This window comes from Apis florea, unplaced genomic scaffold (assembly GCF_048593485.1).
Source record: "Apis florea isolate Af1SG1 unplaced genomic scaffold, ASM4859348v1 contig_2899_pilon, whole genome shotgun sequence".
Lineage (NCBI taxonomy): Eukaryota > Metazoa > Arthropoda > Insecta > Hymenoptera > Apidae > Apis > Apis florea.
This window is the reverse complement of record NW_028256666.1, coordinates 119,994-136,338: the sequence shown is the minus strand read 5'-3', so window position 1 is coordinate 136,338 and position 16,345 is coordinate 119,994. Positions and strand designations below refer to the sequence as shown.

Sequence of the window (16,345 nt, the reverse complement as noted above, 5' to 3'; positions counted from 1 at the left end):
TCTGTAGGATAATTCAAAAATCGATTGAACTTAACTATAGTGATTTCAGAGATGATTTTATTTTTGCAAAAATTTTCATACAAGTTTCGATTTCGAGTTATTAACAAAAAAATATTTAAAAAAATATTTTGATCTTCATCAACTGCGGTTTGATTTTCTTTCATATTATTAAACATTTCATTTATTAATTAATAAAATTTAAATGCATTACATTAGTTTCGAGAAACATTGAAGGTCATAGGATATCCTACCATTTTATCCTAGACTGTATGCGTCGCAACATGAGTCATCGAGCTTGACACATGTTGTTTCGACCTTACACTTATAGACACGAGCTGTGTATACTGGTAAGAATCCACGAGTCAAATTGAAGCAAAGATAACGGGAGAAAATGTGAGGAAAAGATAATTCGAAATAATGCATCAAACGCATGACACGTGCTACAAATAATTACGTACAAATGAAATTATGCATTTGATGCAATTTAAATCTAAAATATATCCTACTTAATTAAAAAGCTTTGTATTATATCAATTGTACATGTTAAAAATGTAATTATCATATGCTAGAGATACGTTTCATAATACTCTATCTCATCCTTGAATAAGTAGTTTAATTTATTAAAATTATTTTATTACACAATCAACAATTATGAATAAGTAATTTTTTTCTGGGCATTCGTGTGTTGTTATTATATATTTAAAAAGTAAAATAACAAGGAAATAATCGAATCGAATCGAATTGAATTGAATTATCAATATTTCGAATTAAAATTTAATTCTTTCAAAATTATACACGTTACAAGGAACGTTTTGTTTAAAATTGTAAAAAAATAAAATAAAAATCAAGAGATAATTTAACAACGATTAAATTACGTAAATTTCGTTAATTGCTTTCAAAATTTTTATCGTTATTTTCTTCATATCTTGGGCATATCTTTAAAATATAGTTTAAGCTTCGATTGTTCAAGCACAGCGATTCGTTGTGCGGAGCATACCCAACACTACCCATATTTACGTGCTTCGTGATTAGCGGAATTAATAACTCATTGACAAAACTTTTCACAAAGGAAAAAGTCAATCAAACTTGGACTGATTTTTGGAACACCTTATATATATGCAATTGACAAGTATTTCGTTTTCGATGAAAAGAATTACGATATCGAAGAAAAACGAAAGAAATGAAATAATGATTGATTCCTTAATGTCTATATTCATTCGTCATGAGCAAAGTCGTTACACAGCAGAATGATGAGAGACATTCGCATTATGAAAATTGTATATAGCGGAGACTAAGGTCGAAATATGTTAAATAATTCAAAAAGTATTGTAGTAAATACTATAGTAATATACATAATATGTATGTTAAAAGATCATTAATTAAAATACACGAATCTATATTTTAGTAATATCTATCTGACGGAGTGAGTCATGTAACGTTATCATTGCGAATAACTTATAAATTATCTATCTATCGTTTGAAAAAAAAAAAAAAAAAAATGTTTCATAGAAAAGTTGTTGATGTTATAATTGTCATAATTTGTCAATATATGTCATATATTGATGTTATTAATTTTTTTGCAAATATATAAGGTCAAGTTTGTTTTTAATTGGAATCATTTATTTTTTAATCATAATGCATACTTACTTTTTTATATAAAAATTTATTAAGCCATTTATAAGAAAAAAATTTAGATTAGGTTAGAAGATATTTTAACTTGAATTTTCAAGAAGAATTTCTTGAATACGTGAGAAGAGAAAATCATGAAGAGAAAAGTACAAAATATTAATATTTTAGAGACAAAGATAAATACGAAAATTTGGTCTATTTATTTAATCATAACTGAAGTTTTAGCATTAAATGAAGTTAATTAAAGATAGTACAAGATGGTAACTTTAAATTTCTTATATATAATGTAATAACTAAGAACTAACATTTTTGTATATTAATTATTATTATAAGTTTTTTTATTTGCTTTTTTTGCTCTTCAGAATCGATTTTCCAAGAAAATCACATTATTACATTAATACCCTATACTCAATATGTACAAGAAAAAAATCACTTTTTCTAAAGATAAATTTTCGTCAATAATATTAAAATCCTCTCGTTTTAACAAATAAGAAACTTTCCAATATCTTCAAAATTTAAATTTAAAACGAAAAATCAAATATGATGATGATAATTCTCTCAAATTTTTTCGTATTTGAAAAATATTTCAATATTTTCATATGAGAATGCAATTGTGTTAAAAACAGAGTTAGAAGAATTTTTATTAAAGTTTTGATACAAATATTTCCTGTGCAAGTATATGCTTTTCTTTTCTCGATCTTTAATCTCGATTTTTTTTTTCTAATTTTTTAAATTGAAAAATATAATTGGATATGATAATATGACTAATATATAATAATCTAATCATTTATAATATAATTATTCGGTATAGGACTGGCAGCTTTGATAAACTTAACCCTGACATACATTGTTGAGGACATCTCTTGAGTAATTCTCCTTGTTCATTTAAAAAGTTATTAACAAAAATTGCTTCAAAAATTTATTTTCAATAATAACATAGAATATCGAAACACACAGATATAATTTCTATATGAAAATAACGTTCTAAGGTTACAGCAATAGAATTATACATACAAACAATATTGTTAATTTACACAATTAATGCTTACTGTTATTATCATTCACTTGATATTTCTAATCAATTAAATTATCAATTTATTAATCTAATTCATTATATTATACGATGAAATATATATTAAATAAATTTAAATAATTTATACAGCTAAAACAATGCAATATTTATCAAAATAATATTTTAGTTTTTTAAAATGTTATTTAAAAAATCATGGGAAATATTTTAATTAAAATAATCTAATCTAATTTCATTTGTTCTTGAATTAAATTCAAGATAGGGTAATTTAATGAAAGTTAGGAAAAATAAGTAAGATTAGATTAGATTAGATATATTTCATTTTAAAGAATATAATTACGTATATTAATTTTATTGCAAAATAAATCTTTTTTCGTGTTAAATTTTTAATAATTAATAACTTTTTTAAACAATAATAAGTGATCTCTGGAGATTACTCGAGAGACTATCCTTGTCAACATATATTGCCATCTCTATATTGAATAATCACCTAATATAGAATATTCGATAAAAAATATTATTTAATAGATGAAAAATGGATGCAATATCTGTCAGTATTGAGTATATGAAGAATCCATATAAAATTGTTGTATAAAAATGTTTATAATAAATGTAATTTCTTTTAAATTTTATCTTTCCAAATTTAAAATATTACTTTAATTTTATTTTAGAATCTCGTGCAATAAATTTAATTGTACGTTGTATATAATAAAGTATTATTAAATATTTTAATTAAACATCAAAAAGATTGATTAATAAGGCAATAATTATCTTGTAATTTTAATTTTAATTTTAAAAAATCATGAAAATATATATTTCTTGTTTTTGTTTTGTCTAAATATGTTGTTTTATCTAAATATTTGATTGATTAATAAAGCAATAATTATCTTGTAATTTTAATTTTAATTTTAAAAAATCATGAAAATATATATTTCTTGTTTTTGTTTTGTCTAAATCTGTTGTTTTATCTAAATATTTAAATGCAATAAACATCTCTTTTTTTGTAAAATATTTTTATAAAAGTTTTTTAAAAAATAATAGTAACTAAAAAAGATATATTATTCATATTTTTTTATAGATAAATGTATAAATGAAGATGACATATATTTAAATAGATATGATATACATACACATTTTTGGATATATTTACAAATTCGTTATTTCTTAAGAAAAGAAATTAGTTTAATAATTAGATATAGAATTTTGTAAGATGGAAGTTAATAAATTTGAAATTTTCTTATTAAAAAAATTATTTTATAAAAAGAAGAAGATGAAAAGAAGAATATCACTTCACCTTTTTCTAAATATTAATTTACTATTAAAAAACTATTAATAATACTGTACAATATATTTTTTTTTATACCAAATAAACTTTTTTCATAACATTTTTCTCTTAAAAGACATTGTACTAAGATAAAGTAAATAAAGAAGACACACTATATTTAATTTAATTAACTAATTCACACCATTAGTACATATGTGTATGAAAAAAGTAACAAAAAAAAAAAAACAAAAAGAAAAGAGAATAACAAAAAAAAACAAACAAAATTAGATGGATTCAACGCCAGAGACAAAAAAAGATTTGAGGTTATATGATAAAATTGAAAGAACATAACAATATTATAAAGAACATACTAATATTATATAATGAAGGTAAATGAAAGATTAACAGAATAATAATGTAATAATAATAATAATAATAATAAAAATTTATGGAATGCATTTTTGATAATGAAATCTTTGATTAAAAATAATTGTGATGGCATAAAAGAACATTGATAGAATAGAAAAAAGAAAAATATAGTAATATGATTTTCTCCTAATTTTTTAATTTTTAATTCATAACAAAATATTTAATCAAGCCTATTACAACAAATTATAATAAATTTTGATAAAAAGAAAGTGTTATTTTTCATGCAATAAATTATTTCTTATTTTTTAATTTTAATGAAATCCATTATTATTTGTTAATTTAATTTTTTTAATGAAAATAAATAATTTTTATATTTACTTTAATATTATATTATTAATTGTTAAGTTTGTTAAAATTATTATATATTTAATGTAATTATTACTATATTATTATTAATAATCATTTATAGTTTAATATTTATTATACATATAACATTAATCGAAAAAAAATTAAAAAAAGTTATTTCTTTTTAAATAATTTCGTTTAAATTTATTAAAAAAAAATTATATAATTTATTAAACATACACAAAAAAATATGTTAAATAATACGACTAAATATGACTAAATAATATGATCAAATAATATCATTTCTTTATATACAGTGAGTTATACAAGATGTTAATATATTCTTTGATGATCTATTGTCAATTTAATTAAAACAAGCATGATATATATAAAAAAGTTATTTAAGCTTTATTTATTGAATTATGAACAATTGAAATTTATATAAACAATCTATCCATAATTATATTATGCTTTCGGAAATCAAAAAATAATTAAATAAAATTAAAAATATTTACTATCGAACAATGCAATGCTTCTTTTATTAATTATTTAAATACAGACTTATAATAAATATATAAATAAATAATTAAATAAAACAAAAATTTTTCATTTAATCGGGAAACAGTATTAGAGAAAATTTGAAATAATTTGAGAGGAAATATTAAAAATTATTAACAATAAATCTCTCGAAACATCGAAATCTTGATATCTTTTGAAACTTTTCAAAAAGTTTCAAATTCTAGATTCTCAAAGTTCTTTCCTATTTTTTGTAATAATTTTATAAAACTATCTGCAAATCTAGATAAAAAATAAAAATTAAATTTTTCACAAGAAAAGACAAAATTAATATTAATATAAATATTCGAAAATACTATTTCTTTTAATGTTTAAATCATTATTAATATTTACTATTTACTATTTATATTAATATAAACATAGGAAAAAGTATGGGAGATACAATTTTCGAGGCAAAAATTAAAAATCTTAAGTATGTTTTGTTCCTAAATATAAATTGAACTTTATATGCACAATAATCAATATAATGAAATATAATAATTAAGTAAAATATTAAAATTAAAAACTATTTGTTCAAAATACTATCTTCTATTATTCCTTATTTCAATATTTATCTCAAAATAATATTTATACGAATTGATTATATTAAAAATATTTTGAATTACTTACATTTCTTTACTATTTCAAAGAAAAAGTTTATTTAGAAAATCCTCTATATCATTGGAAAAAGTAAAAATATTTATATCAAAAATCTATCTTCCTCAATGTTACAAAGGAATTTTTACAAAGTATTTTTTAAAAATATTAAAAAGATATTGAAATAATTATTTAATAAAAAATTCTTTAAATCTAATACAAATATTTATAAATAAGTGTACTTAATTTTTCATATTTTCAAATATAAACTAAAAATTTATGAAACTACATTGCATGCTACTACATTGATTTCCCATAATGAAGGATAATATGATCCTCCAGAGACTAAACGAAAGACAGTTAAGAACGTAAATAACAAACGATGTCGCAAGAATTCTGAGTCAGAAATAAATGAAGAATATGAGCTTCAAAAACTCATCTTCTGATATTTCAGACGTCAAGATTCTTCATGGAATTTCTGATAACATGATGCAATATATATGTCATGTGGCAGACGTAGATCAATATGATGAAATATTTTTTAAATGTCTCATTTATGAATTATGATCGCATGACGAGTGTATCATATGAATATGTTATATGAAAAAAATTATATATGTGATTTTTATTTATAAATAATATAAATGTAGGAATTAAACAATAGAAATGTTAAAATATTTATTTTTTATAATAATAATTATTAATAAATAATTATTTCTTATATAATAATGATTTTTAAGATAGATCATATTACCCTTATTTTCCTAAATTGATTTATTTTCATAATATATATTAAGTTTAATTCATTTATTTTTCTTTTGTTTCAATTTTTTGTTAAACATAACCTTATTACGTTATCTATATTTCAAATAAAGATTTAGAAGACGGACAATATAGCCGAAATTTATTTCAAATAATAATTGATCTTTAATTTTGATAATTTGACATTATTTCACATAACGTTAAATATTATTTAATTATTTCTTTATAAATAATAAATTGAAGAATTGATTATTTGAAAAAATAATTATAAACTTGTTTTTCAAATAACATTCTAAATAAATATTAAACTATAAATGACATTGACTATAAATAATATTAGTAATAATATAATAAGTATATAGAATAGATTATGATAAACAGTATTGTGAAGTAAATATATATAAATGATGATTAATTTGTCTCATCAAATAATTTTAAAAAATAATTTTCAAATAATTTAAAAATTTCTCAAAATGTTCAAATCTTATTTAAAATAAGATAATAAATAATTTAAGATAAGTTTAAATTATTTAATTTTCTTTTTGCAATATATATATATATATCCATTTGCATATAAATCAATAGTATAAAAACAGATTTATGAACAAATATGATAAATACTTATTATTGAATTTTAATTTAATTTAATCTTCATAAATTTTAAAAATCTTTTTATATAGAAAAAAATAGAATACATTTCATAAAACAATTATAATAATAATGATCGTTCACAAGACTGTGTTAATAGATTGATTGACACGATAATAGTAAAAAATAAAAAAGAATAATGAAGCTTAGATTAGAAAAACTGCATAGAGTGTATAAGGAATATATATATATAGTATATAGGATATATAAAGATCAATTAAAATATAAATTTCGAAGCATAACATTTATCATTATGCAATAAAATGTAAAAGAACAATTAATTCTCAATCAAGATCTTGTAAGACTTCTTGTAATATGAATACGTTAATTGAGAATGAAAAAAATCAATTTTATCGCAATAATTATTCGTACAAATGATGGATCTATATGAATGAATGAATTTGTTAAATCTAATAGTATAGAACAGTGATCTAAATTAGTATTAATACTTTCCAACGTGCGATGTAATCGAAATATTTTGAAATGTAATTAAAAATAATTCAAAATTAAAGATTATATTTTTTGTATTTTTTTTTTTTTTGTATGTCACATCGAAACATACAAAAAATTGAAAACTTTTTATATTTCTTTATGTTTTGTGCTTGTTAAAAAAAAAATAAATTATATCTGGGTCCCTAATATTTCTATAAAAGTATAAATTTATGATGAATTTACATTATATATATTACTAATGACACTTAGTCATAAAATTATTATAAGCTATTAACATTAAAAAATTTGTACTTTTTTTATATAATAACAATAATAAGTTCAATGAGTAAGTAACGAAGCAATTATAAACAAATTCTATAACAAATATACCTATTTCTACAAAGATATCTATTTAATTATTATTATTTAATAATAACAAATTATAAAAATTTTAAAAAATAATCATTCATCTACATTTTATAATTTGTCAAATCATTAATATTACTAATATTAATATAAATTATTATATCCTATTTTAGATATTTACACAGTATAAGCTTTTCTAACCTTATTTCAAAGTTAAAGGATGCATAAAACTTCATATATTTTTAAAAAATACTAGATAAGATATTTTAAATAAAAAGGATAGAATATTTAAGTAAATTTTTTCAAAACTTGGTTAATTTTTATGCTATTAAACATAAAAATCTCCAATAAAAAAACATCAATAAAATTGGTACATAGGTATGGGTATTAAATGTAGGTGTATTAAAGTTTACTAATAAGAGAATCGTTAATACAACTGTTTACAAATATTATTTTGTTATATTGTTAATTATAATTGCATCAGAGTTGTTTAACGTATTCAAACGAATATTTATTAAATTTTAAATCGAAATAAACTTACTGCGAATGTTGGAACACCGTCGTCGAACTTGTCTGAACCAAGTGGTGATTTCCCTATCGCAGACGGGATGATTATAACTCGCGAGTTCCATGCAACGGTCTAGAAATCCGTCATTGTAAATACTTTGCTCGTTGTCTGCCTCGATGTCGAAACACTCGGACGCGATCGATGTTATCGATGTGGTTCCGATTGGCATTAGCGGCAAGTCATTCGCTACGTGCTCATCACAGGACTGTCGTTCCATGGTTTTGACGAAATGATTATTCGGGCAAGATGGTTCAAGGCGCCGATGGTAAAAAGGATCGCCGATAGAATCGTTATCGACATTTTGAAGGATGCCATTCGAGACGTCTCCTGTCATATCTCGAATTCTAAAACACAGGAATATCATGGAAATCTTTAATAAGTAAAAGTCTTGACCGCACATCGTGCAATAATTTGGAGGAAAATATCTAGTTCGTTTTACATTCGCATTACCGGGAAATGGAAACGAGCTAAGATAAGAAGGTTCGAATACGAAACGGTTCGAGGTCAATGTATACGTGGCGTTCATTCTGATTCGCCTTGCGCGTCATCATTTGGCGTTACGTCACACGTTTCACGATATTCGAAAGAAAAAAGCGGATTCGGTCTACTTGCAAGCTTGTTGCACGAGCGTTACACAACGGATGTAACGACGATGCAACGCGACGCAACACAACGTACCACGCGACGCTGGACACTCGGTTCACACTCGTGCATGTTCGTGCATACTCGTATAAACTCGAACGCGGCACGAAAATCCGATAGATTTCAAAGGTACGCGCGTCCCGATCGTTTCGAAAAAGTCGATTCGCGTTTGAACGATGTTACATCGCACGAGAGGAGTCGGTCGCATAACGCGACCGAAGAAAGAAAGAGAGAAAAATATTTCGATGAAAATACTTATAGCGGAACAAAATCGATCGATCTATCGATCAATCTACCTCAGGAATTTTTCCGCGCGCATTTTCGAGACTCAACGAGGCTAACTAGGGTTAATTCGACTCTCAATTGATTACGCGTATTTTAATTGACAGAGTATCTAGGCGTTTATGTTTGATCGGTTTCCATCCCAGCGAAAAAATTCCAATCTATACACGAACGTAATTGATTTTTCTTATTTTTTTCTCGCGTTTGTAGTATTAGAACTAAACTCGCGTGTCCAAACGAAAGTTTGTCGCGCGCGCAATTTACTTTTTTCCTCGTTGACTCTCAGAATTGATAGTCGGACCGCGCGAAACTTTGTCGATCGCGCGCAAATTGTCCCGAAACGAGAAGATTCGCCCGGTTCGATGCGCCTTCGGTAAAGTCGGCCGCGCCACCATTTGTCCACCGCAAGAAAGAAAGAAAGAAGAGCGGAGACGAGAGAGAAGATATCTGCGCCGGTGGAGGGGGTGGTCGAACGCGATCGTTTCGAATCCGTTGTTTGGAAGAGCAGCGCTTAAAAATCCGAATGTTCCGTTGGCTCTCGAGAAAAGGAGGCGTGCAAGCGGGTTACACACGACGAGTTATCGACTTACGTCACTCGAAGATACTCGGATCTAACCGCGCTTCGATGAACTTGCCTTTTTTTCTCTCGTTATTATCGTTATCACCGTTCCCACGGCTTATCGCGGCAATCGTTCTCCTCATCCGCGTGCGTCGTCGCATCGGCGGGATCCTTTCGATGCTTGCCCTCGGTTCTCCTCCGTTCTGCTTCCGTTCCCAATTCGAGATACCTCGTATCTAATTTCCAGCACGGCTACGCCCGCGTGAAAACCGGCTCCGTTCGGCCAATACGGGTCAGATACGAAACGAGTGACCGTGATCACGGCCGCGTACGCAACGTCCGCGATTTCTGACACTCGACTGAAATGGGTGAATCGGTTTTAACGAAGCGAGCTCACGCCGCTTACTAAGCCGAATGCGGAACGTGACGCGCGCGGAATCGCACGATCTCATCCTGTGTTATCGCTTTCGCCCTCCGCGTGCCATTAGGCCGCCTGCTCTCCGGCCGTCTCCGTCCTTCGGAAGGACATTGGGGAGCGCGCATCAAGCGGTTTCTGTTTATTTTCGCAACGCGACACCAAAGGACTCGAATGCGAACGCGGAGATATCATGGATCGTCTTAGAAAACGATCTCTTCGGTGTGTTAAATTACTGATTTTTTGGTTTTTTTTTGCGAATAAATAAATATTGGCATAAAAGGAGTTATCGATTATAGGGAATAAATTAAAGTTCTGTTTCAGTGTACTTATTTTTTATTTCCCCGTTGTTAAAAAATCTTTTCATTAAAAATATCGTCTCCAATGAATTCTAAGTAATAGAATATAATCGTTTTTGATTCTAAGTTTACAAGTTGTTATTATAAAGAAAGCGTGTTTGAAATTGATTCTATGTTATTCTTTTATAAAATTATTCAATTAATTTTAAAAATTCTCGAAATCTATTATTATTCTGTTATTTATTTGTCATTTTAAAAAATTTTTTTATTACAAAATCTTAGCAAGTTTTTATTATAATATACGTCGAAAATAAATGAATAATTATAAAAAAAACGATTACCTCATTGATCTCGATTTATTTGATATGTATCATCATTTTGAGCAATAATGGGAAAAATAAATGAATAATAAGTATAGCAGGAAAGGAATCACTTTATAAATTTCGATTTACTTGAAATATATTCAAAAATGAAATGGATAATTATGCAGAAAAGAAGTCATCTCGTTGATTTCGATTTATTTCGAATATGTTGTTAGGGTTATCATTTTGAACAATTTTTTTCTATACATGTTACTGCCGTCCAGTCTTCAATTTTCGAGATATTTACAAAAAACTTTCTGGCATAAAGAGGTCTGGTAGCGACCGCTGTTTCTGTATAACCTAACCTTATTTATGATGATAATGATATTGCTACTTGATCTACATTAAAGTTAATTATAGAAGAAATTATGTATATATAATTTTTTATGATTATTTTGTTTCAGATATATTTTATTTATAAATTTTATTGAATATATGCTAAATCTCTGATGGATTTATAAATATTTTTGCTATTACATTCGCATGGAAGGAAATATATGGACTAATATTAGATAATAAAAATATAAAACGATATAAAAATCAAACTTAATATTATGTTTAATATAATAGAAATGTTTCCAGCCAATAATACAAAAAAGATTCAAATGAAATATACAATATATATATTTAATATTTAATATCATAATTGTATTTTAGTTTATTATTGTTGAATAATTACCGAATTATTTAATTAATTAAATTTGGATTTAGATTATCAGGTTTAATTGAATTAGGTTTAGATTAGATAATCTAATGTAAATCTAATCCAAATATTGTTTAATTCAAATCTATTCCATTTAATATATTTTTGTGAAACTAAAATCGAGCAGTGATATTATGTATAGAAAAAAGTTGCTCAAAATACAATCCCTGATAATATTTTAAGAATTGGTCATTGAAATTAATAAAATGATCTTTTTTTTTTTGCATAATTATCAATAAATTAAATAAACGAAATAAATTTTCTTCTTCATTGTTTTATAACTCAAATGAAAAGAAAAAAAAACTTATTATTGGTCAAAAGTGAGCCAATTTATTTTATAATTGAAACGAGAGAAATTATGTTATAGGTCAAAAGTGACTCGACGTCCAATAATTGGTTTTATAATCGAAACGAGAAAAATTCTATTATAGATCAAAAATGATCTGTCGGTCAATCTATTTTATAATCTCAAATGAAAGAAACTCTGTTATTAGGTCAAAATTAACGTATCAATTTATCTAATAAATCTAAACGAGAGAAATTTTAGGTCAAAAGTGGCCGTCAATTTGTTCTTTGATTTAAACAAAAAAAAAATTCCATTATGGATCCAAATTGAATTAAGCAACGAAAATTAAGCTACGTCGAGCACGATTAATACATACTTAGATGGCTGATCGTTTGAAAACATCGTGTATCCTTGATGGTGTTTAGAATCTGAATGTCACGTCTTCTGATACATATGAGTGGCCTTCTGTCTTATATAGGAGTAGGCGTTCCACGGTATTTCAGTTCGTTATCGTTAGATGTCTCATTCCACGTCATCTCTCTCACAAGTACTCGTTTATATCTTACTTTCTTTAAATACGAGCTCTACTATGTTTTATCTAAAATTTGTAGGATACGGAAGTTTACGAATTCAAAAACTCCCTTCGATTCTTTTTAATTACAGAACAAAGTTAATATTCGTTCTTATTGAGATATTAAAATATATATGAAATAATAAATAATCCGTCAAAAATACCTTTCTTCAATAACATTAAAAAACACGAAACCATATTATATGTATATATATATATATATATATATACAATGTGACAAACGTTGAACTAACACCGCATTTCGCAACAATTGGTTTTTTAGCTTTGGAAGTCATTTAAAATTTGCATTGATAAAAAGGATGTTCGTACATGGAAAACCAAAACACGCGTATATCATATTAAAAACTAAATCGTATATCATCCTGAAAGAAGTAAACAAGTAAACGCGAGCCTATATGACTTCGTCGACCATTTACGCTTCAGTCTTAAATCATTTAAGATACAACGCTCATCTCTCTCTTCGGTTATAAACAGAAAAGCTTATCAATAGTTGAAACCATCGGGGAAACTGGTACAAAAACAAAAGTCTCGACTTAAGCGTAATAAAAAAATATATAAACGTAATGAAAATAAGAAACGTATATAAAAAAGAATTGAACGTTAGAAATGTTGTGGAAAGGAAATGTGTATCTGAGAATTCTAAAAAAAAAAAAAATTCAAAGATTGTATAACAAAATTATGAAAGATAGAATACGAGGCAAAAATAAAATAAAAAAAAATATGCAACGTTATCGCGAAATTATAACAGTTCAAATATCGACAATTTTTTTTTTTTTTTGTTAAATCATAAAATTATAAAAGATAAAATATAAAACAAAAATGATACCAGTATCGCCAAGTTATAACAACAATTCAAATATCGACAAATTTTTTTTCATCGACAATTTAATGCCCCTACAATCCAATAATATTACGTTTTTCTCATAATTCTAAATCCATTCGTCATTTAAATTTTCCAAATCCTTAGAAACTCTAATATTTTGAAATTTCGATTTACGGTTCCAGCTATTTATTCATTTTCAGATTTAAATTTAAATTCTCGTCTAATAAATATAAATAAAAATATAAAAAAAAAAATCTATGCGCAAAATTGAAAGTGAAATTTTTTTGAAGCAAATCCAAAGCAAAATATTTTTCTCAAAACTTAAATACAACTTAAATTATAATTAATAATAAATAATTAACTTAAATACCCTCATTCGATCGCAGAAAAACGATAAGGAAGGAAAGAAAAATTACTATCAATTGTCCAATGCTGTAAATTGAAAAGTCCTTATTGGTGGCATCAAAAGAATATAAAAACATCGATATCACCAGGATATGATTGTGTCAGCGTATCATTTGACCCCTTCAACGCTGACGAAGCTGGGATAAAATTCTTACCGGACGCAGTTTACGACCGGAAGCTGTTACAATAACAATTCCACAATTACTTTTGAAAATTTAAATTCATAGTTAATTATTAGCAAAGAGTCGTGGATTTCGATGATCTTAAAATATATTAATATTTTGAAGAACTATATAACTATATATAGAGTATACGTGTGAATAGTAAAGAAATATAATAATATGAATGAACATATGAATTGAAGTTGAGGAGCATTATTTTAAAATGTACTTATTAAGATAAATTTTCCTTCGAATAATCTTTCCATCATAGTTACTTTACTATTTATATCAATTGTTTAACTGCTATGAATTTTTTGTATCCAAGGCCACGTGAAGGTCAGAATGTTGATAGTTTGACCTCAGTTATCGTGTCTCGATAATGAAAGTATGCAATTTCATTTGAAAAAAAAAAAAAAAAAAAAAAAAAAAAGAAAAGAAAAGAAAAAAAAGGAAAAGAAAAATCGATCTTGAAATCAGAAGAAATATGAAGACTTTTGTGAAAAATTGTTTTTATCAATAATGCTTATCTTATTTAAAGGAAACAATTATTTTCCTCTTTCCAATTGTTGTTATAAAAAATAAGATACATACTTAAAATGAATTAAATAGGACACCTTGTATATATAACTGCTGCTTTTAAAAGATATTCAAAAAAAATGTTAAATCCAATATTAAATATTCTAAAGTTTGATGTAAAATTTGGAATGTATTCAAGATAGATTTGAATATCAAATGAATAAAAAAAAAAAAAAAATAATTAAAATTCATATAAAAATTTATTTCATGCATATCATAATTATTAGATACAATTGTTAACGTTTGTGCAATTTTTAATGTTTGAAATCAATGCTAGTCACCGCATGTAAATCGATATCTATTCTATATATAAAGAAATCTTAAGCAATATCTATTCGGTAAAAGATAAGTTAAAATGGAAATTCCATTTCATCTTTTTACAAATTAACTTTGGTTAAATTAGATATGGAGTTGCGTCCAATGCCTATGTCAAATATAACAAAATTATAATCAAATATCTTAATCTAAAGTTGAACAATTTTTTTGAATGATTTTCATATAAATAATGATTAAAAATTTTTGAAAGATTTAAAGATAATTAAAAAAAGGATGATCTTTAAAACATATGCTATAAGAATAAAGTTATTGGAATCATTTAAATTGTATAATTACAATATAATTAAAAATATTTTTGCTGATATTTTGAAGGTTAAGATGCAGTTACAAGTGTAAAGGGAAAAAATTGTTCAAAATATTGATTTTGACTATATATTCCAAGATCAAGATCACTGATTGAACTGATCAAAGATAGAATCCTTTTCTACAGAGTGTTCATATATCCATGGAACGATTTTGGAAAAATCGAACTTGAGAAATAAGCACAAAAGTTGGTATATAAATACATTAATTGAATCTTAGTCATTAAATTATAAATAAATTGAACTTTGCATTAGACGAAACAAGATTGAGATATTTCACTTTGTTTCTCCATCTCTAGATTTATCTCATTCAATTTAACGCAAAAATCAGTTTATTTATAACTTAATAAATAATAAGTTTTAATTGACATTTTTATACATCAACTTTTTTATTTGTCTTGATCTCAAGAATTGATCCTTCAAACACGTCTCACGAATACATTAACATGTTCTATATAACTATATACAACATAAAAGTTAATTTTTTAGAAATTCCTACCTTTTTCTATGCAAAAACATTAAAATACATAATACTAATCTAATACTTATTTATTTATTGCGAAACATTCATATATATATATATTCATTCATAAAATACATGTATTTAAGAAAACATATAGGAATGTGTGCAATGAATTAATTTACAAAAAAAAAAAAAAGGATTTTTAATCATAATTTTATCAAGATGAATATTGATTGGCAATCCTAAGAGGAAATATATAGTAAATATTTATTTTTCATTTCATGGATTTCTCTTCAACTTTCTCTGTTGTTTCACTTGTTCCACAATTTACTACATTTACTTGCATACAGCTAATAGCTAATATTTCATTCAAGTAAGACTCCATAAAAGTGCAATTAGAGAATGTTTGCATTATACATTTTTTTACAACAATGTGTTGTGATACCATAGAAAACTTTATTACTAGGAAATTACTAAAATTAAAAATTAAAAAACATCGAAAATTTTGATTATAGATATAAGAATTAATATCATTTGGAAAATTTGTATATCTTGTCTAATATAATGATCAATC

At 25.0% G+C, this 16,345-nt stretch overlaps 1 protein-coding gene across 3 annotated transcripts in view; it reads right to left on the bottom strand.

Moving 5' to 3' along the window:
• The window catches only part of LOC100867351 (growth factor receptor-bound protein 14), a 53,500-nt gene extending 40,941 nt beyond the window's left edge, over window positions 1–12,559 (bottom strand). For 2 of the 3 annotated variants that reach the window (XM_086907826.1, XM_086907828.1), the window contains exons 1-2: window positions 12,490–12,559; window positions 8,539–8,909 (exon numbers count right to left, since the gene is read on the bottom strand). In XM_086907826.1, the coding sequence (XP_086763952.1) occupies window positions 8,539–8,909; window positions 12,490–12,515 (397 nt within the window). In that variant the 5' untranslated portion in view covers window positions 12,516–12,559. Of the gene's footprint in view, window positions 1–8,538; window positions 8,910–10,124; window positions 10,506–12,489 lie in introns of those variants that run through there. The other variant, XM_086907827.1, reaches the window with a different exon arrangement.
• Between the last annotated feature and the right edge of the window lie 3,786 nt (window positions 12,560–16,345).